The 27,244-nt window shown below is 52.3% G+C and overlaps 2 protein-coding genes across 2 annotated transcripts; both read left to right on the top strand.

The window, feature by feature from the left end:
- Nucleotides 1-26: 26 nt before the first annotated feature.
- On the top strand, nt 27-11,185 carry Crybb3 (crystallin beta B3). The gene is made up of 5 exons (XM_085680812.2): nt 27-6,004; nt 6,475-6,593; nt 7,941-8,073; nt 8,789-8,931; nt 10,423-11,185. The coding sequence occupies exons 1-5, from the start codon at nt 5,930-5,932 to the stop codon at nt 10,586-10,588; spliced, it is 636 nt and encodes a 211-aa protein (XP_085536938.1). The 5' UTR covers nt 27-5,929; the 3' UTR covers nt 10,589-11,185.
- Nucleotides 11,186-15,752: 4,567 nt separating this feature from the next.
- On the top strand, nt 15,753-27,042 carry Crybb2 (crystallin beta B2). The gene is made up of 7 exons (XM_048451185.3): nt 15,753-15,999; nt 17,086-17,187; nt 18,082-18,161; nt 20,744-20,862; nt 23,337-23,469; nt 24,345-24,487; nt 26,789-27,042. Exons 3-7 carry the CDS (start codon nt 18,108-18,110, stop codon nt 26,955-26,957), a joined length of 618 nt encoding a protein of 205 aa, XP_048307142.1. The 5' UTR covers nt 15,753-15,999; nt 17,086-17,187; nt 18,082-18,107; the 3' UTR covers nt 26,958-27,042.
- The last annotated feature ends 202 nt before the right edge of the window (nt 27,043-27,244 follow it).

Genomic DNA, 27,244 nt, shown 5'->3' with positions numbered 1-27,244 from the left:
CAGCAGGATGGAGCTCCAGACAGGTGGCCATCCATCTTGGGAGACATGGAAATGAGGCAATGACCACTGAGGTCCAAGAGAGAGAAATCCTCACCCTGCCCCCTTCCCACTGCAAGACCTCTCTGTGTTGGCTCTTCTTAGCAACAGAACAAGGGGTTGTGATGGCAGCATTTGTGGCAAGAATTACGGTGGGGTGATAACTGGGAGGTGGGGGGTTGTCCCATAGAGACCTTTTGCAATGGTGGAAGCACTCTTGGTTATTACAGGAAGTAGGTGAGTAGAGGCCAGGAATGCTAATCAACAGCCTACCCAATGATAGTCAATAACCTACCCAAGATGGCAAGTGCTAGTCTAGCCAGGGAAGTTAATCAACAGCCTACTTAATGATGCTAGTCAATAACTACCCAGGGATGAAATTGATAGCCAACCTAGATATGCAACAACAACCTACCCAAGGATTTAATGAACAGCCTACCCAAGGATGTTAATAACTTAGTTGTTTGTTTCCTTTCTGCTACTGCAATGAACCCCATGCCCAAAAAGAACTTAAGGGAAGAAATGTCTATTTGACTAACGCTTCCACTTCACCAACTTCAACTGAAGGATGCCAAGGCAGAAACTCGAGCAGGAATCTGAAGTAGAAACCATGAAGGGTGCTGCTTACTGCTTGGTTTTCAGGCTCATGGTCAGCCAGCAGGACCACCTGTGTAGGAAGTGGCGCCACCGCCACCAACAGTGAACCAGGCCCTCCTACATAAAACAATACCCGACAACTCCCTGCAGAGCTGGACCAGGCCTTCCTATATAAAATAATGCCCACGACAATCCCCTGCAGAGCTGAACCAGGCCCTCCTACATGAAATAATACAAAAGGCAACTCCCTACAGAGGTGCTCACAGGTCATCCTGGACCGGACCGCCCTTCAAATGAGACTCCCTGCTCAGATGGCTCTGTGTTGTCTCAAGCTGACGGTAAGGTAATGAGACACGACCCAGGGATGCTAACCGATAACGTGTCTTGGAGGCTCATCAAGTCTACTCAGGAATACTGCATTTGTGTTTTCCAGAGAACAGAATCAATAGAATGAATATATATTCAAAGGTCATTTATTAGGTTGACTTGCACAGTATGACCCAGGCAACCCAACATTAGGTGTCTTCGTGCCAGAGGAATGGGTGCTGCTCAGTCCACAGAGCTGGACACCTCAGCGCTCTGTGGCTGGAGCCCAAGACCTGGAGGTTACTAGAGAACCGCTGGCCTCCAGTGACCGAAGAGCAAGCAGGCAAATGCAAAGGCTCATCGTAGACAGCCTTCTGTCCAGGCAGCTCATTTTAAGGTGGGTGTCCTAGGTTCATTTCTCTTGCTGGGATAAAACACCTGATGAGAAGCTGTTTGGTGAGAAAAGATTTATTTGACTTACAGATCCGAATCAGTCCATCAGTGGGAACGTCGTTACAATCCAAGGGTCAGTCCATCAGTGGGGACATTCTTAAAATCACGGGGTCAATTCATCAATGGGGACATCCTTATAATCCCAGGGTCAGTACATCAGTGGGGGTGTCCTTACAATTCAAGGGTCAGTCCATCAGTGGGAGCATCCTTACAATCACGGGGTCAGTTCATCAATGGGGGCATTCTTACAATCCCGGGGTCAGTTCATCAATGGAGACATCCTTAAAATTCCGGGGTCAGTCCATCAGTGGGGACATCCTTATAATCCCTGGGTCAGCCTGTCAATAGGGACATCCCCCTAATCCCGGGGTCAGTCCATCAATGGGAACATCCTCATAATCCCACAAAGAGTCCATTAAAAGGGGCATCAGAACTGATTGCTTACAGCCAAAGTCAAGAGCAGAGAAAGAGAGAGGTACATGTGTGTGTGCAGCTTTGTTTGCTCCTGCTCATCTGAGACTCATAATTCATGCAGTTCAGGACACTGTGCCTTGGGAATGGTGTGCCCAGAGACTGTCCTGATCGATATAACCCTCACAGGTGTGCCCAGAGACTGTCCTGATCGATATAACCCTCACAGGTGTGCCCAGACACTGACCTGATCTATATAACACTCAAAGGTGTGCCCAGAGACTGACCCGATCTATATAACCCCTCACAGGTGTGCCCAGACACTGACCTGATCTATACAACCCTCACAGGTGTGCCTATAGCTGACCCGATCTATATAACCCTCACAGGTGTGCCCAGAGACTGACCTGATCTATATAACCCTCACAGGTGTGCTCAGAGACTGACCGATCTATATAACCCTCACAGGTATGCCCAGAGACTGACCTAATCTATATAACCCTCACAGGTGTGCCCAGAGACTGACCTGATCTATATAACCCCTCACAGGTGTGCCCAGACACTGACCTGATCTATACAACCCTCACAGGTGTGCCCATAGCTGACCCGATCTATATAACCCTCACAGGTGTGCCCAGAGACTGACCTGATCTATACAACCCTCACAGGTGTGCCCATAGCTGACCCGATCTATATAACCCTCACAGGTGTGCCCAGAGACTAACCTGATCTATATAACCCTCACAGGTGTGCTCAGAGACTGACCGATCTATATAACCCTCACAGGTATGCCCAGAGACTGACCTGAGCTATATAACCCTCACAGGTGTGCCCAGAGACTGACCTGATCTATATAACCCCTCACAGGTGTGCCCAGACACTGACCTGATCTATACAACCCTCACAGGTGTGCCCATAGCTGGCCCGATCTATATAACCCTCACAGGTGTGCCCAGAGACTGACCTGATCTATATAACCCTCACAGGTGTGCTCAGAGACTGACCTAATCTATATAACCCTCACAGGTGTGCCCAGAGACTGACCTGATCTATATAACCCTCATAGGTATGCCCAGAGACTGACCTAATCTATATAACCCTCACAGGTGTGCCCAGAGACTGACCTGATCTATATAACCCCTCACAGGTGTGCCCAGACCCTGACCTGATCTATATAACCCTCACAGGTGTGCTCAGAGACTGACCTAATCTATATAACCCTCACAGGTGTGCCCAGAGACTGACCTGATCTATATAACCCTCACAGGTGTGCCCAGAGACTGACCTGATCTATATAACCCTCACAGGTATGCCCAGAGACTGACCTAATCTATATAACCCTCACAGGTGTGCCCAGAGACTGACCTGATCTATATAACCCTCACAGGTGTGCCCAGAGACTGACCTGATCTATATAACTCTCATAGGTGTGCCCAGAGACTGACCTGATCTATATAACCCCTCACAGATGTGCCCAGACCCTGACCTGATCTATATAACCCTCACAGGTATGCCCAGAGACTGACCTAATCTATATAACCCTCACAGGTGTGCCCAGAGACTGACCTGATCTATATAACCCTCACAGGTGTGCCCAGAGACTGAGCGATCTATATAACCCCTCACAGGTGTGCCCATCGATGACCTAAGTTGGATAACCCTTTGCAGGAGTGCCTAGAGACTGACAATATTATCTTAAGGTCCGCCCAGAGGCTTGTTTTGTGGGTGGTTCTAGGTCCTGTCTAGGTGACAGTCAATGCTCATAGATGCTTATCATGGCTTCCTCACTTGTGGCAGAAAGTGGCCATTGGTGTGGGTTCTGGGGAACAGAATCGAGGGGCTGCTAGTCTCCACACACTGGGAGAGGACATCATGGAGGAAGAGTGCTTGGCATTCTGAAACCGTCAGCCAAAATAAACTGCCCAGCCTCATTCCTGTCGAGTGCTTTGGTCACAGTGGCAGTAATAATGAATACATTCGTGCACAGGGTCGGGGAGATTGCTGAGTGCTCTATGGAGAGCTGTGGTCGCTGCGTGAACTCCCGTAACCTCAGTGGTGTTGGGGATGGAGACGGGAGCATTGCTGGGCCTGGCTGGCTGTGGGCCGAGCTCCAGGCTCAGTGAGGGACCCTGTCTCACAGGAATAAGTCTGAGAGTATCACAGCAGCACACCAGGCCCTCAGCCACACATGAACCTATTTGTACAACACACACTCAGACATTAAAAACCCAAATCAATTTGTAGTTATGACTGTGAGAACTCAGGGACTCACCCCAGTCATGGAATCCACAAAGTTTAGAGCTCAAGGGTCACTGACAACATCCTATGGATCCAGGAATCAGATCTGAGGCCGACTCGAAGATTTTAGCCTACAGAAAACAGCCCTGTGACCCTACATAACTGGCATGGCCTCTCTGAGCCCAGTTTCTTCATCATCTTTAATATGTAGACCAAAATTCCCCCCTCAAAGATGTGGGGAAACAGATCAGCATAACAGTCACAAACCGAAAGCACCCTGCACATAGTAGGTCTTCTACAGCTGGCGCTGTGGTTCGTTCGTACACGCTACTGTCACGAGGAACATGTCTGCATTGACATCACAGCCTTGGAAATGGCTACACGGGTTTACAGTGGATCTCGAAAAGCAGTTGTAGCGATCTGAATTCAGTCCCCTTACCCAGCACATGGATTCAGAGATCCCCCACTTCAAGACCTGGAGCCTGTCTGGGAATGTTGAGAACTCTGGTAGGAAGATGGCATTGAGAAGTCAAAGGGAAATTGAGGCTCACTAGAGGGACTGGTGCTCCACGCCCCCTTTCTAGCCTGTCAGGCCTTCCACAAAGTCAGCAAAGACCGTGGGTCCGCAGGAAGTCATCAGAGGTGCGTCAGATGTGAGCGTGGCCTTGGGGGCCTCCCAGGCTTACTATTAGGGTGAAATGGCCCGGATAGGATTGGGTGGACAGGACGCTATCTCAGCAGGCCGTGATGTGCTGGGCCAACAGAATACACCCATAAATAGGCCAGCCTTGGAGGCAGGCCAGTCTGGGGACAGCTGGTCCTGGAGGCAGGTTTGTTCCGGGCTGGGTGAGGATGGGGGGAGTGCCGCACTGTGTGAGGTGCAACCGTGGGTCTCTATGAGTGCGCGTGGCTGGTGTTTGACTCATCTGAGGGTGGGGCTGACCTCCAGGATCCACGACTGCCTCTAAGCGTGGCCACAGATGAAGCTGGGGACCTGTAATGTCTGTGGGTCTGAGCATGAGGTTGGATCCCAGCTGTGTGTGGGGGCTCAGAACCGGGCTGCCTAGGACTGGGTGGCTCCGAGAAAGGGAAGGTATAGTGGGGCATTCCCACGAGGTGGGCTGAGCCCTGTGTCCACTGATGCTGGTTAGATGTGGAGCAAAGCTGATGGCACGATGGACCTCACACCACTGTGCCAGAACAGGTCATAAGGGAGGCAAAGGTCAGGGACAGGAGTGTGTGCAGGACAGTATATGTGTACATGTCTGTACACCCATGCTGGTGTCTAGAAAACCTGGGTTCCGTGTCTCTGCACCTGCAGGCTAAGAGAGACTGTCAGGGTCCACTATGTAAGGGCCTGGAACACAGCAAACATTCAGTAAGATTGTGTTGTGGGTAGCCAGCTTTATGCCCTAGGATGGTTTCACAGACCTAGTCTATTCATACCTGATAGGTCTGTCTGTCTGTTTCTCTTGTCTGCTGTGGTCTGCTGTTCACGCTGGCTGTGGTGTTCAGTCTTGGGCAATGAGGCTTCAGAGGGCCTTGGAGATACCAAGCCCTTTGAAGGGAGCATTTTGGGGTGTATGTTGGGGGGAGTGCCTATCCAATCCGAGTTCTTTCTTCACTGTGGCCTCAGTAAAGTGGTCTTGATTTTCTGAGCTTCTGAGACTCCCCAATCCCACTAATTGGCTCAGATGCGTGGCCCAAAGCAGGTGCCTAGGGGGTGTTTGCTGAATGTAGATCTTGATCCGTGTTCATGAGATGTGGGCAGCAAAAGCCTCGCTACTGTTTGGTTCCAGCCACATTTGATGTGGCTGTTACTGTTACTGCTGCGTGGAGCTTGTGACCCTGTTCCCTTCCAGCGTGAGGCAGACGCGTTCCTGGAGACATGGCAGAACAACGCGGTGCACCAGAGCAGGCTGCAGCTGGCAAGAGCCATGGCGGCCTTGGGGGCAGCTACAAGGTCAGAACCTCGAGCCCAGGGCTGAGGACAGCAGCTGGCTCAGTGGAGCACAGGGTCACCAGGAATCCAGGGATGTAGCTTCTTTTCTGTGTGACTTTGTTGGTGTTTCTTGATGTCTCTGGGCGTTGACATCTTTAAAATGGAGTGATGTCCCCAGTCCCAGAATTGTCATGGGATAACGCAGGTGGCAGAAGCAGGGGCTGGAAGATGGGAGCAGTGTGACAAAGCTGACTCTGACCCTTCCAAAACATGCTGAGGCCTTAGAGGGGACATCTGAGGTGGGTGTCTTGGTGATTTTATACGGCCTGTGGCATTGCTGTAATTGCTCACTCTGGCCCCCAGGGGGCGGTGCAGACCTGTGTGACTCACCTGGGAGAGGGGAAAGCAGTTGGGGCCTCCCTGCTGTTCTGAGGGAGCGCAAGGCCTTTGGAGCCCACCAGGGGGCGAGCCTTTCATCTTTGTCCTTCCAGGTGACTGTGTACGAGTTGGAGAATTTCCAGGGCAAGCGATGTGAGCTCTCGGCCGAGTGTCCCAACCTCACTGACAGCCTGCTGGAGAAGGTGGGCTCCATCCAAGTGGAGTCTGGACCGTGAGTACCTGGGCAGTGCCCACTGCCCCAACCTCCTGCAACTGGAGGCCTCAGATCTTCCCCCGGCCCTTGTGCAGCTCTCTGCCCTTCTTTGCCTCCGTTTCCCCATCTATAAAATGACAGACTCCGGGCTTTCGATCCCTGTGGTGGACGGCAGGAACAGAAAGGAGGCCAGCGGGGACCATATTCTGAGTTGAAACACCAAGTGAACACCAACTGTTCACAGAACTCACAGAGATCCCCCTTCCTCTGCCTCCTGAGTACTGGGATTAAAGGCATGCGCTGCCACCATCTCATGAAAGTTTTTTAAAAACTAAAAAAAATAAAGTCATGTAAGAAGAAATGGTACCATTAAATAGCCTTGGGAATTAAGACCCTGTGAAGTTTCCTATGAGTTATATCATGAATCCTCATCCTATGAGAGCTATAACCCTTTCTGTAACTGGCATCGCAGAGGAAACTGAGGCCAGAAAACCAGGTGTCTGGAGCCTGCCCCGCTGCACTCATTGAGTTCTGGCCTTCAGGTTGAGTCCAGTGCTGAGACTGTCTGTGATCTCAGGTAGCATGTCTACAGCTGTGTCTCCTCATCTGAGGACGAACAGAGACGTGGACACAGAGACAGTACAAACAAAGTACATACAAAGAGAGGTGAGGGGCAGGGAGGAGGAAGGAAAGAGGAGGGTGACAGGGAGAAGGGGAGGAGGAAGCCTGACAGCAGGACTAACCCACAAATGTATTTTTAAAATTCTGTTTATTTGTGTTTATTTTATATATATGAGTGTTTACATGAGTGTTTATATATATAAGTGTTTACATATATATATATATATATATATATATATATATATATATATAGAGAGAGAGAGAGAGAGAGAGAGAGAGAGAGAGAGAGAGAGAGAGAGAGTTTACATGCAGTACTTCTAGTGGCCAGAAGAGGTCACTGGATCTCCAGAACTGGAGTTCAGAGGCTTATGTGCAGCCACGTGGGTGCTGGGAGTTGAACACACCTCCTCTGTAACAGCAGCCAGTGCTCTTGACAGCTGAGCTATGGCTCCAGTCCCTCAGCCATGGAACTCTTGCTCAAGCTATGGCTGGCAGGCAGGCACTGTGGGGGACTTTACCAAGCCTCAGCCCCCCAACTTGGCTGCACACGAATTCTCAGGATGTCCTAGGATAGGTTTTGGCCCAGGGCATCAGACCCAAGCAAGTCCCCATAGGCCCCCCTACCAGCAGGCACAAGGGTCTGCACTTGGTTAGGGGTGGAATGTCTCTCCTTCCTGTTCTTTTCCCTGCATGTGGGTCCCTGCTCAGCCATACCAGCGGTGACCCTGTTCCTTCCTCCCTCAGGTGGTTGGCTTTTGAGCGCAGGGCCTTCCGTGGGGAACAGTTTGTTCTGGAGAAGGGGGATTACCCACGCTGGGATGCCTGGTCCAGCAGCCGCCGTAATGACATTCTCCTGTCCCTCCGGCCTTTGCACATCGTGAGTCAGGACTGCCGTTGCCCGAGTGTGTGTCTGTGTGTGCGTGTGTTTGTGTGTGTGCATGTGCACCTTGCTCTGGCCAGTTTGGCCACTGTGATCCTTCCTGGACAGGCATCAAGTTTGGTGTTTTTTTTCCCCTCAACAATGGTGTGGAGTGAGAAGAAGCTGGCTCCTGAGTGGGCACTGGGTCAGAACACTTGGGTCCTTGTCTTGAACTGGCAGACTTGCCTTCATAGTAACCTAATTAACCTAAGAACCCTCATAGTTCAAGCTCAGATCAACACTGTTCAAAGAAACACAGACCTCAGCAACCCAGGAAATCACTTCAAGGCAGTTTACACGCATCCCTGGTGCTTCCTAAAGGGACCGTGGTCCACAAGGAAGTTAAATCACTGAAATGCCACCACCTCCATTAACACAGAAGCCACCCAGTGTCCCTCACAGTGTCTGAGCAGAGTTCCTTTTACATAACCGAGGGGAAACTGGAAAGATCATGCTAGAGTCAGCCTAAGAGAGGGGAAGCTGGGGCATGGGTCCTAGGGTCCCTTCTGAGCCTCAGTTCCCCTTTCTGATGACGATGACTGGCGGGAGGAGATCTGTCCAGCCCCCTTCCCTGTCTTGCTCAACTCTGGGGTGTCTCTTGAAGAGGAATGGGATGACTCAATTCTTTCTGTTTTGGGTGTGGGGCCCACTCACCCTTGCACTTTGTCCCCAGGATGGCCCAGACCACAAGCTGCACCTGTTTGAGAACCCAGCCTTCAGTGGGCGCAAGATGGAGATCGTGGATGATGATGTGCCCAGCCTGTGGGCCCATGGCTTCCAGGACCGTGTGGCCAGCATCCGAGTCATCAATGGGACGTAAGGGAGCCCCCCAGCCCCCGCAGCTCCAGTTCCACCCCCTGGCGGCTACTTCTTTAGCACCAGATTTACCACAGCTGCCAGCCCCACACATGAGCCACTCAGCCATGCTCTGAACCCATTCTTGCTCAAAGTCCTTAGGGTAGGGCCCAGTCCATGACCCTAGCACCCAGGAGGCAAGGCAGGAAGAGTGAGAGTTTGAAGGTGCTTAGGCTCCAGAATCAGGTCCTGCCTCAAAAATCCAAGAACTGCAGTACCAGCAATGGTGACGCCACCTTCCAATCCCAGCACTTGAGAGGCAGAGGCAGGTGGATCTCTGAGTTTGAGGCCAGCCTGGTCTACAGAGAAAGTTCCAGGACAGCCAAGGATACAAAGAGAAATCCTGTCTTAAAAGAAAAATGTTCAGGACAGTAACACTGTACATATTCTCTCTCTCTCTCTCTCTCTCTCTCTCTCTCTCTCTCTCTCTCTCTCTCCCTCCTCCTCCTTATTCTCTTTGTCACTTGCCCCCTCTCTTCCTACTCTCTTAACCCCCTCTCTCTTTACTTTCTTCACCCCTTCTGCCCCTTGGGAATGTGCCAGCATCCTGCTTCTGCTCCTTTAAAGTTTCTAGGCAGCCTAGACCCCCTAGACAGTTTTGTTCTATTTCAGTTGAGTGAATCACATGGTCTCTACCCAGGTCTTTATGGCTGTCCTAACTCAAACTGATTGATTCTCAGGGTGGTTTTTTTTTTCAATTTATTTATTCTTATTTTATATACATTTGTGTTTTGCCTGCATGCATGTCTGTGGGAGGCTGTCAGGTCTTGGAGTTACAGACAGTTGTTAGCTACCATGTAATTGATGGGACTTGGACCTGGGCCTCTGGAAGAGAAGTCAGTGCTCTTAACTGCTGAGCTGTCTCTCCCGCCCCTCGGAGTGACCTTCATCTCATGTTCTCTGTAACTATCAGGAGCTTGAGTGTAGCTGTGAGCGGGCTTGCTATCTCTGCTGACGTGACCTTGGGGTCACAGAAACCTCAGGGTCGCCACAACCTCAGGGCCACCTTGCCTTTCTTCTCCATTGTGGGTTTGAACTTGGGATTGAGCCTGGCAAGATGGCAGTGAGAATGTACTCTAGCTTCTTCCTGAGCAGTCAGGGATAGGGGTCCCGTGGTCAGTTAGAGCTGGGTAGCTCTTCTCAGGTCTGCCAGTCTGATGATGAGTGTGATGGGAACGCTGGGGAAGGCGTTTCTGTGAGTCCTGGGAGTGTGTGTGACATAGGATCAGCTAAGGAAGAGCACTCCAGTCAGAAGGAACGGCAGGCGCGAAGGCTCGGACTCAGCCTGACCTGGGAGAACGGAATGGTGCTGAGATGACGTTGGGGGTGCTTTGAACAAAGTAGATGGTTAGAGTCTCACGGGCGGCGCTGGGAGCCAAGGAGGAGCCAAGGCAGGTACCTGGCCAGAGGAGGGCAACAGGGGGACCGCGACTCACCTATTATTCTCGGCAGGTGGGTGGGCTACGAGTTCCCTGGCTACCGCGGACGTCAGTACGTGTTAGAGCGCGGCGAGTTCCGCCACTGGAATGAGTGGGATGCCAACCAGCCGCAGCTGCAGTCGGTGCGCCGCATCCGCGACCAGAAGTGGCACAAGCGCGGCTGCTTCCTGAGCAGCTGAGGATGAGGATCCCAGTGCCCAACGCCCATGTCCCTCCCCATCCTGCTCAATAAAGCCCACCAGCCACGCCGCTCTGTCTGGGTCACTTCCTGTGGTGGGGCTGTGGAGGCTAGGCTGGAGGGGCCAAGACCACAAGGAGGGGAAGAGTGGTGTGCCTTAGTCTTATCAGCTGAGACCATACCCCCTCTGCCACAGGCTTGCTTTCACCACCAGTGCCTACATCCGAGTAACTGTATATCTGTCCATTCACCCATTCCACCTATCCATCCTTTCATCTAATCACCCATCCATCCATTCACCCACCCACCCACTCACTCATCCACCCATCTGTCCACTCATCCACCCACCTACTCATCCATCCACCCATTCACTCACCCACCCTCCCATTCACCCACACACTCTTCCACCCACCCATTCACTCAGCCAGCCTGCCAGTCACCCATGCATTCACCCACATACCTATCCATCTATCCTCCCTTCTATTTGTTCGCCAATCTACCTTCTAACACATCCATTCATTCATCTGCCCTCCTACCCGTTCTCCTTATCCATCTACCCACCCTTCGTAGATAGTCATCTACCCATCTTTCCTCCCTTCTTCCCTTCCATATTTTCTTCTTTCCATCAATTCATACCATCCACCCACCCATCCATCCACCCACCCACCCATCCACCCACACATCCATCCATTCACCCACCCACCCATCCATCCATCCACCCACCCACCCATCCACCATCCACCCACCCACCCACCCATCCATCCACCCACCCACCCACCCATCCACCCATCCATCCATCAGTCCATTAGCTAATTATCCCCTTCCATCTGTTAGTTCATCTGCCCTTCCATCAATCCATCCTCCCTTTCTCCCACACTTCCCTGTGTCATTTCTCTGTCCTCCTCTCTGTCAATCAATTCCATTGCCATTCATTCTGCGGGAAGCAAGCCACCTGAGTACAGGGCTGCCCTGGCTGAAGCCATTCTCATTTGCAGAGAAACAGAGGTGCAGAGAGCTGGTGTGCACTGTCCCGAGAAGCACAGCTTTCAAGGGAAGGACCAGGGCTCCTCGGCTACTGTAATGCCCACTGTCCCCACACAAGGGCTGCCAGTGCTGGGATGACCATCGCTGACCTGAGGCAGCCATGCCTGCATTGCCTATGCAGTGAGCATTTCCTGTGCTCCAGGGCTGGAGCCCCAGAGCTCTCTGTGATGTGGCAACTGATCTGGGGTCTCCTGTTGGTCACAATAGACCTCACCAGAGCTGACTCTTCAGCAGCTCCGGGTCCCCAGCCCTCGGGTAGAACCTCCTTACCACTTTGGCAACTCTTGGCACCCAGGCAGTTTCTTTCAGGGTGTTTAAAGAAGTGCTTCTGTCTAGGGTAGTCACACAATTAAAGAAAAATTAGCCATGTCCTTCCTTAACCACACTGATTGGTGCTTGTCGGTTTGTTCTCCACCCGTGGAGGACAGAATCCATTCAGTCAGTGATAACGTCCTAGCCAAGTGCTGAGCCTGTTGAAAATAGAAGCCTAGGCCTGCCTGTCTCTCCACCCTGCCCCAGCTCCCACAAAGCCCTCAGCTATGGCAACATTATATCGCACCATTCTTTATGCTATAGTTAAAGGAAGACCTTCTTACTGATTTAATTTGAAAATTTGTATGCTGGTGGGTTATAGTTGACTTTATTTCAGGAGACCAAGGGGTGTCACAAATGACAGTCACATGCAACTGTCGGTAGATTTGAAAATTCCTCCAGCTGGATAGGCTGAGAGGAACTTTGACTCCTGACTGCTTTGCATCTAAGAACTACATTGTGACTGCTTTGCATCTAAGAACTACATTGTGATGGTTCAAAAGGAACCCCAGAGCCTGCTGTCTGCGTGGCCGTGGGCATTGGTCAAGCTGGTTGTAACGACAGGTGTTCTTGTGTCCTGGTCAGCAGGAGCTGGGCTGCATGTGGTGTTCAAGGTGGATAAAGATTGTCATCTCACCCGCCACCATCTCAGGACCACACAGGGGAAGAGAGCCTTGAAGGGCCTCTGGTTATTATTTGGCTAGAAGGAGTCACATGACCTAAGATGCCTGCGAACGATGTCAGGAAGCCCTGATGACAACCCGCTCTCAAATATATTGTACCTGTGTTCCCCAAGTGCCCAATAAATGGTACAGCCTGGAGCTCTGGTCTTGGAACTTCCTTCTGGTAGAGACTTCTCTCTCTTAAAGGCAGTCAACACATGCTTTCAGAGGACCCACTATGGGTTAAGCATATCCAGAAGATGTAGCGGTTGCGAAGCCATGGCTCCCTCCCCTGCACTGGGCCCATCATCCACACAAGGGTCACACCACAGCAGAGAGCTTTGAGAACCTGTGTACCTGTCCGTTGTCAGCTGCACCCAGATGGGGCGTGTGTAAGTTAATTCCCACCGAGTCCCCTGTAGGCTCTGTGAAATCAATAGGTGATGCTGGAGCGAGTGGCTGAATACGGAGACAGGCTCAGGCCACTGGCAGCCCTGTCCCAGCACGCCCTCTTTTGCACGACGGGCTGAAAAATGACAGAACATAGAAGGCTCTGCAACCAGTGCTTGATCCGAGTGTAACAGCGGTGGATGCCTTTCCAGAAGGAGTGGGGCCACCACAGCTGCCAGGCTGGCACAGCTCCAAAACAGCCATGCACTAGGTACCAACCCCGCCCCACCCCCTTTGAAGAAGGAAACCATGGCTGCGGGAAAGGGAGGAGAGGACTGTGGAGCTGCCCAAGGTTTCTGAAATGTTTTCCACCCATGACTCCTTTCACCCGAGAACTTTTTTGTGTGATGGATGAAGACTGGTCTAAAGGTACATAAATAGACAAATATTCCTGATGAGGAATCATAAAGAAACTTAACACAATACTTTCTATGCACGTAAATTTGAGATTTATTATAAATAAAAGCCGATTTGCATACTCATGGGGTGATGTATTTGTCTATTTTTGTGTTATTTATTTTTTGTTTGTTTTTACATCCCAAAGTTTCCCCTCCCTCCTCTCTTCCCAGTTCCTCTCCCACCTTCTCCCTCCTCTCTCCCCACATCCATTCCTCCTCCACTGTTTCTCTTCAGATGTAGGCAGGTTTCCCATGAATATCAGCCCTCTATAGTGTATCAGGTTGTGTTTCTCTTTTGTTTTGTTTTCGAGACAGGGTTTCTCTGTGTGGCCTTAGTTGTCCTAGAAGTTACTCTCTAGACCAGGCTGGCCTCGAACTCACAGAGATCTGCCTGTCTCTGCCTCCCCAGTGCTGGGATTAAAAGTGTGCATCACCACCGCCCTGGCCACGCTTGTCATTTTTACATAGATGTTCTAGTGTGCTCTTGTGCCTCTGTGATAAAGCCCTCAGACCTAAGGAAGGGAAGCGTCTATCTCGTCTTGTCCTTTCAGGCCACAGTCCTTTACTGAGTAAGTTAGGCGAGGAATTCAAAGCAGAACCCACCCGTGGAGGACTGGCGCATGTTGGCTTGTTCTCCACACCTGGAGGACTGATGCTTACTGGCTTGCTCTCCACCCGTGGAGGGCTGGCTGGTGCTTACTGGCTTGCCCTCTGACTTTTTCAGCTGCCTTTCTTACACAGTTCAGGCCTACTTGCCTGGGGCGCCACCGCAGTGGGCTGCATCCTCCTGCATCGATTAGCAGTCAAGATGGTGCCCCACAGACGTGGCTGCAGGCCATCCTGATGGAGGCGGTTCTTCATTTGTAGTTCCCTCTTCTCAGGTGAGGGACATAGTGAAGGCACAGTGGTCCTCAGCCTTCCCAGTGCTGCCACTCTTTAATGCAGTTCCTCACGTTGTGGTGACCCCCAACCATAAAATTATTTTACTTGCTACATCGTAACTGTAATTTTGCTACTGATGAAAACTGTAATGTAAGTATCTTTGGAGACAGAGGCTTGCCAAAGGGGTCATGACCCACAGGTTGGGAGCCACTGCTCTAGGTTGTGCGGAATTGACAATGGGCAATCCACCAGTAGCCACACAATTAAATTAAATTAGCCATCAAATGCCACTATTTCCTCAGCTAAGGGCAGTGCTTCCTATGTCCCTCCCCTAAGCACACTTATCTTGTGTAGGTAACCGCAGCTGCTGTGGGCTCATGTGTACAGTAGCCATGCCATGTCCACAGCATGGCATTCTGCAGCTCCTCCCCGTCCCCAGTGTTTCCTGAGTCTTGAGTGGGGTAAACACAGATGCCCCTTTAGGCCTGAGCCCTCAGTCACTTAGCACACTGACCAGCTCTGTGTCTCTGCATCGACTTCTGCTCACTATAGGAAGCAGCTTCTTTGAGGTTGAGCACTCAGGTCTGTGGGTATGAATAAATCTCGGCAGTTTGACTGTGCCCACTTACCAAAACAACAGTAGTAAGTCCCCACTAGGGCCTGGGACTCCCCAGCCTGACCTCCTTCTGTGGAGCAGACCTCGAACTCAGTTGAGAGCAGGTTATCCCATAACTGGCATGCCGTAGACCCTGGCAGATTGTGCTGTGGTGTGAAGGCTCTGGTCACTTTCCCCTGCAGCGGCCTGGATGGCACCTTTGACACACCAGCAGGGATAGAGTTTTCCAGTGAGCTCCAACTTGGTTTCTCCATTGCAACCAAAACAAATATGCTTTTAAAGACAGAGTCTTAGGTAGCCCAGACTGGCCTCAGACTCGCTCTGTAGCTGAGGATGACCTTGAATTTCTGATCGTCCTCTCTCTACCTTTCCATAACTGGGATTACAGGTGTGTATTCCTGTTGTTGGTGCTGCGGATCCAACTCAAGGCTCAAGTGTATGTAGGCAAGTGTAGGTCCCCAAGCCCCACTGTGCTCTTAGCATGCGGAGGAGCTGGAGAGTAGGGTCCTGGACAACGGAGAGGACGGCAGTTATGAATGACCCTAGAGACAGTTTCAGAGGATAGCTCACTTATTAACATGGTGGGGCTAGCTTAAATGGGGGGAGGGGAGGGAAGAGGCCAAGGAGGAAGCGCTGCAGTGGGGGCAGGGACTCTCCAAGCCATCTGTCAGATTAGCAGACCATTCACATGATTTCGGAGAAGCCACTTCCCTGGGGAGGTACAGAATCTTGACTGACTTCAGCATGATTCTGTAGGGTTGAGTAGGCCCAAGCCTGATTTGGGTAGAGAGCAGTCCCACTCCTGCCATGCTCTCTGAGAGATGTTTGGGGTATGGGCAATGCTCTACCACCCCCATCTGACTTGGGAACCCACAGGCAACTCTGCCAACTGAGCCCTATTCCATCACCAGCCACATGTTGGTTCCCACAGTGGCTATACCTTTTGCATGCCAATTGCTTGGTGCTTTCAAGTGGTCTACTTTGTAATGCTTGGTCTGTGTCAGGCTCCAGGCTTTGAAGATGTGAGAGACAGCATGATCATCTACAGGTGGGAAATGCATGAGCAACAGAGTGTTGGCACAAGTGAGAAACAGCATGGGCAAGGGGCTGAGACACACAAGTATGTGTATGTGATATGCATGCATGTATATGTGTATTATGTGTGTGTGTGATGTGCATATGTGTGTATGTGGACATGTGTGGTGTTATGTGCATATGTGTGTACTGTGTGGTGTGTGTGTGTGTGTGTGTGCATCTGTGCTGTTGAGAGGATGGAAAATGGATGAGAGAGAGAATCTGCTATCCTGGCCTCAGCACATCCCCTCTCTTACTCGACCTTGGGTACGCACTCTAGAGAACGTGAGCCCAGGGTAGTGATGCCAGCAGTGCAGTTCTGAGAGGGTTTCCCACACCAGGACCCAGGTTCTTAGGTACATCCAATTAAGGCTGGTAGGTGTGGCAGCCAGCATCCCTAGGAAGTTCAGTCTCCTCAGCCAGCCTCCAGGCCGCCTTGTCCCTCAGAACAGGAACTCAAGCAGGGCAGCATCCTGGAGGCAGGAAGTGATGCAGAGGCCATGGAGGGGAGCTCAGTCTGCCTTCTTGTAGAACCCAGAAACACCAGCTCAGGGATGGCACTACCCATAATGGGTTGGGCGCTCCCACATCAATCACTAAGAAAATGTACGACAGCTGGATCTTATAGAGGCATTTTCTCAGTTGAGGTTCCCTCCTTTCAGATGACTCTAACTTGTACCAAGTTGACATTAAACTATCCAAGACAGTGTATGGGTGGGTGGGTGGGTGGATGGGTAGGTGGATTGGCATCGAGTATGTGGGTGGGCGGGCAGATGGATGAAGGCTGGCCTCTTCCTGAAGTCCCTCTTTGCTCGCATCCCCCAAGATCACTGAGGAGGCCCCTGACTGCTGTGCCCCAGGGCCTGGTGACCGAAACCCATGAACCTGGCATGGCCCCGTCCTGGCAGCGGGATGGCTGATGCATGCAAAGTGGGCACACACTGGCGCAGCCGAATCTGAAAGCTAATGACATTATTGTGTGGAGACACAATGTCTGTGGGCATTTGCTGACCCGGCTTTGGCATCGGCTTAGCCTGCATTCTCACCCTGCTTTCCACAGGGATGAAGCAGTCACCCATCTTGGCAGCAGCTCCCCTGGGGAAGGTATAAATACCACCACCCACCGTCTGGGCTTCACGGCACTCGTGGGGCTGGCGATCTGGTAAGAAGGGCCTGCTGCTTACTCTGCCCTTTGCTCTTCTTTCCCTCTTGTTGGAAATCGTGGTGCAGAGACCAGCACCTGGCCTCGGTTTTCCCTTCTGTTAAGTGGGGAGAGGGGTGGTCTAAGCCCCTCCTCCATGGGCTAGGAAACAGCATAGTAGACTAACCTGGTGTACAACCTTCCTTCTGCTGGAGATTGGGAAGGAAAGTGCTCCTGGCTCGTGAACCAGAGGTGGTCCTACTGTGGCCATGTCTAGGTTGTTGAACCAGCTTTCTTGTGTCTAGTCATTGTGGCTCAAGCCTTGGGGAAACCTTGTGGGCTGGCCTCAGCTGCACCTGCTTCTGGGCACTATGGCTTCAGTGTCACTAAATCCCACTGGAAATGGCCCTAATCATGCCACCCTGGCTGTCCCCTCCTGGGTGCAGAGAGCATTCCAGGGCCCTGTCAGATGCACACAGTTGTATGGAGTCCTAGTTCACAGAGAGGGTGAGGTACCTCTGTTGTTTGCCTGGTGTGGAGAGTAGGAAACTGAGGCATGGGTGGGACTTATGGGCGGCCGTTCAGCTGCTGGGAGGCAAAGCAAGCACTTGGATTGGCTCAGCTGAGTTCAGCACCTAAGGGTAGACAATCTGGTGAGCTGGAAGTGGACACGGGAGCCTTCCAGCGTGACTCCAAAGAGGAGGAGCCATGGGGGAGGATTCTTCCGAAAGGGGGATTATTCCACCTAGAGTGGGGCTGGATCATAGTGAAGGGGAGGCCAGAGGCCAGGTGACTGCTTCTGGAACAATCTGGAGCCAGGCAAAAGAGAAGTAGACCGGAGTTGGCCCACACTCCTATGGTAGCCTGACGTTGAGGACCAGCAAGGTCCTCATGTGTCTTCCGCATTTCTTCCAGGTCACCTCGACACCAGAGAGTCCACCATGGCTTCAGATCACCAGACACAGGCGGGCAAGCCCCAGCCCCTCAACCCCAAGGTGGGTACCCTGCTGGAGGGAGGGGCCCTCTGTACCCTGACCCTCAGGAGACTCAGTCTCCCCCAGCTGAACACTCCCTGGGGCTGATTCCCTATGCCCCTCTGCACCTGAGTGCTCAGTACCAGCTTCAGATTTTAGAGAGTTAAGTTTCCCTGCCTATCTGCTGCCCAGCATGCTCTTACCCATAGGCGACCCAAGACGGGGCAGAGACTCAGTGCCAGTTAGAGAGGATTCCCAGCCCCACTCCTGCTGTGCGGCCCATGCCAGTGACTAGGCACAATGGGGAATGTGTAGAGCACAATGGTTCTGTTCTTCACAGAACAACTGTGCAGGCCCAGAAACCAGGCTCAGCCTCTACCTGTGCCCCCTGCCCTGTCTGTGCCTGCTCAGACGGTCTGCTTCACTTTCTGACTCCCACACTCCGGAGGCGGGGAAAGCTTATTCCAGCCTCTCAGAGGCTGGTCACACCCAGTCTGGCCCAGCCCCACCTCCTCATTCCATCTTCTTGAACTTCACTTTCCCTGAGTGACAGTCGGCAAGCTGTCTTGAGGTGGACTGTCCTCAAGGAAGGAAAAGTACCAAACACTGAGTTGGTTAGAGCCGGGGTTCACAGCAACTGATGCGTCAGCTTGGTGCTTAAGGGGGGCCCTCCTGGGGGTCAAGTGAGGGAGCAACCATGTGAAAACGGGGCAGGGAATGGTGAGGGCGCGGGGCAGTGGGATCAGCATGGGCAAAGGCCCTGAGCTCGCCAATGGGTTGGTTGAGTTTGATAAAAATGACGTGGCTGGCTGCAGGACTCAAATCTTCAGAACTATGATGTGACACACACACATTGTGATGTCACACATGCACTGTGATGTCATAATACACTGCGTCATCACATACATATACAGGGATGTCACCCATGTTTTATGATGTCACAGATACACAGCGACATCACATGTATATTGCGAATCACACATGTAATTAAGATCTTCTAACAGTCACAGTAGAAACTGTCCAAAGCAACAGGTGATTAATCTTCTTAGTCTCCTTTGATAAACAGTTCACTCCTACTCTGGCTGTCTTCAGATCCGTGTTTCCTCTGAACAGCACATGTTAGCACTGACTGCATGTCCCGAGTCATGCAGCTGGTGGCTTCGGCACTGGGTAATGCTTGGCGAAGGGTCGATCAGTGTGGGGAAGGATCTAGACTCCATATTAACAACAGCTTTGTTGTTGTTGTTGTTGTTGTTGTTGTTGTTGTTGTAACTGTCTTCTCCACATCAGCAGCAGGGCACAGCACTCTTGGGACCCAGGGCTTCTCAAGTGTACAAGGAGCCTGACCCTCCCCCACTGGCCTTTATAGCCCAGGCCAGGTAATAACTACTGAGCCGCCTTCCACCGCTGACTTCCATATTCTAGAATCTTCTCAATGCCTGCAGACAGGTTTCTTGGCCTGCCGAGCAGAGAACTGGAAAGCCCTCCTCCTTGGACTACACAGAGCAGGGGAACCAAAGTCTGCTGCTGCGTCTGGGGGGGTCAGTGACCACGAAGGCTGAACTGAGCCCATGGAATCTGCCCATGAGCCCTCCCGGCCACTGCTTTTGCTCCCTTTATCCCGCTAATCCTCAGCCTGGGAAACACAAGTGCTTTCTCCAGCCAGTGCTGACTCCTAGACCCTGCACCACCCCTCACCCCTCTCCTGTCCACTTCTTCATCCAGAGATGGCTGCAAGTGTCTGCCTCTGGGGGACAGAGCTGAGTGGTTGGAAAGGGTCCCTGTTCTCAGTTGTGAATGTTCTCCATGTTTAGCTCATGACTGCGAGACTTTGAGTGGCTTCCTTCACTCTGCAAATCTCAGGATCCTTATTGGGATTCCTGTCAGGCCCCTGCCTAGGGCTGATGGGGAAACAGGAGGAGGCGAGGGGGAGGATTTCTAGTAGCAGCCATCTCATATGGGAGGCCATGGGGAGACCTGGAAGCCTCCAGGGGTAGAGGCTTGGGGAAAGGGGCCCAGGAATGTGTGTGGTGTCAGCAGAGGGGCACCTCCTGGGAGCTGAGTGGCATATGGAATATGGGGTACAGAGCCCTAGAACCAGTGTCATGAGCCTCCCTTGTGTCAAGATCCCAGGTTGATTCTCACGTTCAGTCTGCATACTGCCCACTACTTTCTGCTGCATCACACAAGTCCGGGCCGTGTATCCAGCCCTGATCCATAGCAGCTGCCCTGGTTGATGCTCTATGGGAAGCCGGGGTATTGCTTAGGGGGAGAGCAGCTGCTGGATGTGTGGAGTGGTCCTGGTTTCATCTCTAGCACTCCACGGACACAAATGAGAGAACACCGTGATGTCTCTCATGACTGAGTGGGCCCTTGTGCCTGCCGTTCTGACTGCTTCCTTGCCTCTGGTTTGTTCTGCCACCCACCTTATTGTCAGGGAGACTGAGGCTCAGAGAGCAGCGCCTTCAGGCTCCAAGTCTCTGGCCCTCACTTATGCTCTATGGCTGTTGTGACCCAGAGGGGTGGAGGCCTGCAGTCCCAGGGCTCTCTCTCTGAGCTGGCTTCTCATCTCCTGTTCTCCCCCACTTTCCCGTTCCTTCCAGATCATCATCTTTGAACAGGAGAACTTCCAGGGTCACTCCCATGAGCTCAGCGGGCCCTGTCCCAACCTAAAGGAGACTGGTATGGAGAAAGCAGGCTCCATCCTGGTGCAGGCTGGACCGTGAGTATCTGGGTGCTCTTACCTAGCCCGGAACTGCCAGCCTGGTAATTGGGATGTTGAATTGGGGGTATCTGACCTTTCTGTACTCCTAGCTTGTGTGTGATGGAGGCAAGATTTGGGGTTTGGCATCCCAGAGGGAGTTTGTGCTTAGGAAGCTGGGTTCAAACCCCCGTTAGGAAACTTCTAGGCTGTAATGTGTCTGACCATGGACTTCCCTCTCTGATACTCGGTCTCCTTTGTGTAGTGGACACCTTTGCCTGTCTCTGCTCAAGAGAAAAGGGATGTAATTATGGGGACTCATCTCCCCTCACCATCCAGCGAGGTGCACGAGGGCCATGTGTCTCTCATCTCCTCAGCCCTCCTTTGTAAATGTCTTGTGAGTTCTCAGGGTACAGGAGTCCTGTATCTGCCAGGTGCCGGGCGTGATGTCTGTGTCTAATGGCCCTGCATAGGCACAGTTGTTAGCATGTGCAGGAGCCGGGCTCTGCCTCTCTGGAACACGGGCCTCCACCATTTTGAGCACGTCTGACCTCATCTCCTTTTGCCATTTTGATGGGAGAATTTCTCAAACATATTTTTAATATTGAAAGTAAGTTTTAGCGTGTTTGATTACTTGTGTGTGTTGGGGGGGGGGTAGTGACTGAGGGTGGAACCCAGGGCTTCACCTATGCAAGGCAGCCACTGAGTGCCTTCCCTACAAAGCTGTTTTATATACATCAACACTCTCAGAATTTGTCTTGATTTTAAAAGCTAACTTTTAAAATTGTTTTCTGGGTTTGTTTTGGTTTGGTTTTTTTGAGGGTCTCACTACTTAGTTCAGGTGGGTTTTGAACTCCCTGGTGATGGAATTCTAGGAAGAAAATTAATTCTTCCTTATTGCTTAAAATCCGTGCCCAATATTAGGAAGGAATAACTCAGCAAAGAGTTGTGATTCCCTCCACTCAGTTTTTACTTCAGCTTACCCTTCAGAAATATTCATCATTAAGATTTTGGTATAAATGTAGATTTTTTTTCCTATGTATGTATTTGTGAGTTTTTTGAAAAAGAGTCCATTGAGATGGTAATCGTGCGGTGTCTGTGGAATGCACAGAGGCAGCAGTGCCTCCCCTGTCAGAAGTCACCCTTCATGGTGGTGGGCAGCAGTCTGAGGTCCCCGTGCATCAAACCACAGGAGACTTTAGGTGTGGACTCGGGCTCCACAGCGACTCCTGGGCTTAGAGCTCAGAAAGCCACCTCAAGCTAAATCCTGGTCGTATTTATGTCCAGCTGAGTTTGTGAACCCAAACTGTCTGTCGTTGTGTATGGTGGCTTTGTACGGGTTCCCTAATTTATCCACCCTCCAGGCTGCTGGGTGTTGTAAAGATCACCATGATGAATAGCTTTGTTCAGCGTGCCTGAGCTCTAACTGTTGTTCTTAAGGACACAGCACCTAAAGCGGCTCACGGGATCCGCTGCTGTCAGTCATCCTTTAAGTGCGTGAGACAGACAGTTGCCTCCCTCACCGAGGACTTAGGTCTGAATGGCCACCACTGTCACACTGGAGGAGAGTGTCTCTTTCTGCCCTGGAGAGCCCTGGAAACTTCGCATTTGAGGTCCCCACTTCCTCTTCCCTACTTCTCCTTCGTCTATGGGCCATGCCCTCCCAAGAGAGTGCTGTGGATTACAGGGAACCCTGTCACATCCACAGGTGTCACGCAGCAAAGAGTATCTGGGGGGAAATTCCCATCTGCTCCCAGCAAGCCTGCGCTCAGTCTTCTGTGCCCTGAAGTGGGAGACAGGAGTCCTCATACAGTGCCTGCAAGGCATCTGGTGTCCCAGGTCCCCTGCAGGTGATTTAGGGTGCACAGGAGGTTGTGGCCATTGTAGAGATGCAACTCGAGCCTCTTTAGATTGCAGTCCAGGTTTTCACCAGCACAGAGTGGTCACTGGACATTTCTGTACCATGAATCTAGAAGTTAGAATCCTGTGTAAAGGCAAGTAGAGAGACAGCAGGGAGAATTGAGTCTGAAACTTGCTGTGGATGAAGCTGTGACCTGCATGACCTTGAGTCCCAGAGCTGTGCTCAGTGGCCAGCTGATGGTGCTCCCCACTCTCCATGCCTGGCTGAGGTCACACTGTCTACTTGTAGCCTCTAGACTGAGGCATGCACACTATGGACACCGGCCAGCAGCACTAGATAGATAGGGTCGTGGGACTCTTGTTCTACACTCAAAACTGGTTATTACTTTCCCAGCGTCCTCTTGGCCTTAGGGCACTGGGTGTATGCAGTGTGATCTGTGGCCAAGCTGTCCTTCAGACTTAGTTCTCCCATGTGCTGCAGGAGGTCAAGGGCAGTGGGGTCTGGATAACCGAGGTCCCCTTGTGCTTAGCTTCTCTGTATTTGGGTTTAGGTGGGGCCAGTGCAGAGGAGCTGAGTGCCAGGGCCCTGCCAGCCACGGAATGCCCAGTGAAAGACCCTTTCTTGTGTCTTGCAGTTGGGTGGGCTATGAGCAGGCCAATTGCAAGGGCGAGCAGTTTGTGTTTGAAAAGGGCGAATACCCACGCTGGGACTCTTGGACCAGCAGCCGGAGGACAGACTCCCTGAGCTCTCTGAGGCCCATCAAAGTGGTAAGCCCTTCCTGCCTTTCTTACACCTGCACTGGAGCCAGAGGGGCGGGGTTCGGGAGACTCTCCGCCCACACATACTCTGACCAAGGAGCTCCTTTGTGGGGTGTGAGCAAAGGCATTTGGCCTCCTTGAACCTCTGTTTGATCTGCGATTAGGACTTCAGTTCTTGCTACCAGAGACTCCCTCGTTCCTAGCACAATTCCAGGGGATGCCATTCCCAGGACAACTCCTGTGGGCCGTGTCCCTTAGGGCCAGGCTCAGTTAGCAATCATGAGTATTAAAGAAATCCTGGGTTTTGGGGAAGGGGAAGGTACTTCAGTCAATGTGACCCTGATTCTTACTAGCACGTGGACTTTTGGGTAGGAAAAGGACCCAGCAATGCTCACTTATGTGCCCAAACCTTCCAAAACCAGATTTGTACCTCCCGGAGCTCTGTAGAAGACCGGGTCTCCCCAAGACCTGAGCTCTTACGTTGACTCTGCCCCTCTTAGCTGAGTGACTTTGGGAGAGTCACTTGACCTCTCTGAGCCTCAGTTTTCTCGTGTGCCGTGTGGTATAAGAGCTGCAGAGAGGATGGGGTAATAATTGAGAAAAACTTCACTGGGACAGTAGATCTGGAGATGGTGGGACACCCCGCACCTGCTGGGCCACCGGAAAATCTGCGTGCTGCATGCTGCCTGTGTGTAGGCAGCTGATGTTGTTTATAAAACAGGAAGTGAAGGTGAAGGGAGGGGACCTGGAATCTCAGGACCAAAATGCTCCCTGAGCGCAAGACCTGAGATTTCTTGCCCCATGCCAGTCACTCTATAGGCATCTGGTGAGCATCCAGTCACCAGGCGGGGTGCTCCTCCCAACTCCCACCCCTCCATCCACAGGACAGTCAAGAGCACAAGATCATCCTGTATGAGAACCCCAACTTTACTGGTAAGAAGATGGAGATCGTCGATGACGATGTGCCCAGCTTCCACGCCCATGGGTACCAGGAGAAGGTGTCTTCTGTGCGGGTGCAGAGCGGCACGTGAGTGTGACCCCAGACTCAGCCTCCGGGACCCCGAGTCCTCTTCTGCCCTGAGCTCACTGGGTTAGGGGAGAGTCATTGCTTTGCCTTCCACCCACCCTCAGATCCCGGGTGGGAATCACCAGCCTGTGGGCTGTAGGAGGTTCTGTCCTGGGCTGTGCTCCCATCCCAACCCCCAGCATCTACCTGGGCAGGTGGAGGCAGCACGTGCCATGAATGCAATGATCTTAGATCAGGGGGAAGAAGTTGGAGCTTCTGTCCCTGCAGACCCCTGAGCCTGTGAACAGACTCCAGGAGGAATTCCGCTTTGACACGTGACCTTGGCTGTGGAAATCTCACTGTGAGCCACAGCACAAGTGAGGTCCTAGGCAGATGCTCAGACAATGTGTGCTGGGGTGGCACATACAGTGGTGATTCTATACCCACAGGTCTGCTGCTGAGCTTTAATCAGCCATGGGTGGAACATTCTGGAAACACACACATGCACATCCATGTGAACCCACACACACGCACACACACGTGGACCCATACTAAACACAGATGGGTTTTTCTGTTGCTGCTCTGAACAACACAGCCTAACACTGTGAGGACAGTAGGGGAGGGATAAGAAGTCACCTCGAGGGAGTTGCGGTTAAGCATGAGGACTTGAGTTCAAATCCTCAACAACCATGTAAAAGGCCAAGTGTGGCCCACATCATACCTGTCACCCCAGAGCAGTGGAAGGTAGAGACAGGAGGATGGCTGAGGCTTGTTGGATGCCAGCTTAGCTCCAGGTTCAGTGAGAGACCCCTGTATCAAGGGAATAAGGAGGACAGTGACAGAGCAGGTCACCCCGTGTCCTTCTGTGGCTTCTGAGAGCATACAGGCATTCCCACCTCTCCCTCATCTGTACATGGGTGAATACTCATCCCCCCGCCCCCCACAACCACATACACAGGAGAGAGTCTGTCAGTGTTGGATCCGTATCTCAGGTCATGCTCACAGTCACCAAGGACCAATACACATGCCTGGGAGTGGAGTTATTTGTGGTAGAAATGGGCATTTTACTAAGAAAGAGTAAAGCACTCTAAAAATGGGAGTGGGCGGGGTGGGATGGGGGGGTCTGGTTGTTCCTGAGTCACCCCAAATCCCAGTGCATTCAGAGAGTGCCAGGCATCTCTCCTCGGGCTCTGCTCCATGCAGCCTCAGCTCTCAGGGAGTCACCAGCCTGCCACCAACCTTTCTTCCGTATGTTACCCTCAGGGTTTCTCTCCTAGCGTCCTGCCTTGTGCCTCCCTGCCCCGTTCCCCAACCTCCCCTCCCCTCCTCGCCCCGCCACTGCTGCTGAGTGCTGTGGTCCCAGAAGCCTTTGCGAGAGAAGCAGGGTGATGATCAGTCTGTCTGGATTCATGTCCCTAACAAGTGGCATTTTGCAGTCAGCCCTCTTGACTGTTCACACCACAGAAACTGGTGGACGCTTTAAGTCATGGTGTTGGTTCCCCAACAAAGCCACCTTGACCGTGTACCCTGGTTTCCTGGGGTTTGTCAAGCCCCACCAATATAAACCTCTGTGTACAGCCAGGCATCTATCCTTGGCTGATTTAAGTTGCTCACCGCTGCCAAGTGTCATGCACTGTGCCAGGCACTCCAGATTTGAAGGCAGATGGAGGCTTAGCACCTATCTTGTGTAGTTGTTCCTCCAGAGGTACAACTGTCAATCACTTAAGAGTCCACACAAATCTAAGGGGCTCCTTAGAGGCTCCTGGGCTGAGATCGGAAGGCAAGAGTAGGACTTGCAGGGCAGAGAGGGCCCGAAAGGCATCCAAAGAAAGCTGCGTGAGGCGGCCCTAGGGTGAGAGGGAGAGGGTGTTCTTGCTCTCCGTGGTTGATGCAGAGGGTGGAACACGGGGCTGCTGGGCAGGGAAGGAGGTGTCTAGAGTCCTCTGGGCAGGCCCCTCAGCTTGGGCTGGGGAAGATTTGTCATTTTCATCGAGTGCTCTAGAGTTAGTGACACGCTGCCTGGAGAAGGCGCTGAAGGTGGGTGGGTGATGGAGCTCCATCGTCTCTCCCTTTCCTCAGGCCTTGCTGTTAGGCACTGGGCCAAGATGGGAATGTCCCGAGGAGTTGCAGGGGCCCGTATGATTCTAAGCTTTTCTGGAATTTAGGGTTTGTGTTGGGAGGTAGTGAGCTCCCTATCAGGAGAAGGAAGCAAGCGCAGGTTCAGAGTCAGAGGGTGGGGCAGAGAGTGGCGTCCTGGCCTTTCCTCCTCCTCCCCCACCTGTGTCTGCTTTCAGCTCACACGCCCCACACCTCTGCCTGCAGGTGGGTTGGGTACCAGTACCCTGGCTACCGTGGGCTGCAGTACCTGCTGGAGAAGGGGGATTACAAGGACAACAGCGACTTCGGGGCCCCTCACCCCCAGGTCCAGTCTGTGCGCCGCATCCGTGACATGCAGTGGCACCAGCGAGGCACCTTCCACCCCTCCATCTAGAGCCCCGACCTCCCCCTCCCCAGGGGCCAGGCCCACCACCCCGGGGCCTCCTGACACCAGAGTGAATAAAGTGTGGCTTGCAACATGTCTGCTGTGGGTCTTTTCATCGATGGTGTACCTGGGGCACATGTGTGTGTGAGGAGGGGAGGGAGAGGGGCAGTCAGCAGGCATCTGGGCTGAGGTTTGTGATAAGCCTCCATTGAACCTTACATCTCTGCCATTCATTCCACAGCTGTGTGACCTAGAACACACTGGCAACCTCTCTGAGCCTCTGTCTGTCTGGTTTA

Source organism: Myodes glareolus, chromosome 2 (genome assembly GCF_982192425.1).
Source record: "Myodes glareolus chromosome 2, mMyoGla1.1, whole genome shotgun sequence".
Lineage (NCBI taxonomy): Eukaryota > Metazoa > Chordata > Mammalia > Rodentia > Cricetidae > Myodes > Myodes glareolus.
This window is presented reverse-complemented; position numbering and strand designations above follow the sequence as displayed.

What these genes read in the sequence shown, in the direction of transcription:
- Crybb3 (XM_085680812.2), top strand. Translation starts at nt 5,930, where the DNA reads ATGGCAGAACAACGCGGTGCACCAGAGCAGGCTGCAGCTGGCAAGAGC. An exon ending in ATCCAAGTGGAGTCTGGACC is followed by an intron (nt 6,594 to 7,940) that starts GTGAGTACCTGG and finishes TTCCTCCCTCAG; the next exon opens with GTGGTTGGCTTTTGAGCGCA. An exon ending in CCCTCCGGCCTTTGCACATC is followed by an intron (nt 8,074 to 8,788) that starts GTGAGTCAGGAC and finishes CTTTGTCCCCAG; the next exon opens with GATGGCCCAGACCACAAGCT.
- Crybb2 (XM_048451185.3), top strand. Translation starts at nt 18,108, where the DNA reads ATGGCTTCAGATCACCAGACACAGGCGGGCAAGCCCCAGCCCCTCAAC. An exon ending in CCCAGCCCCTCAACCCCAAG is followed by an intron (nt 18,162 to 20,743) that starts GTGGGTACCCTG and finishes CGTTCCTTCCAG; the next exon opens with ATCATCATCTTTGAACAGGA. An exon ending in CTCTGAGGCCCATCAAAGTG is followed by an intron (nt 23,470 to 24,344) that starts GTAAGCCCTTCC and finishes CTCCATCCACAG; the next exon opens with GACAGTCAAGAGCACAAGAT.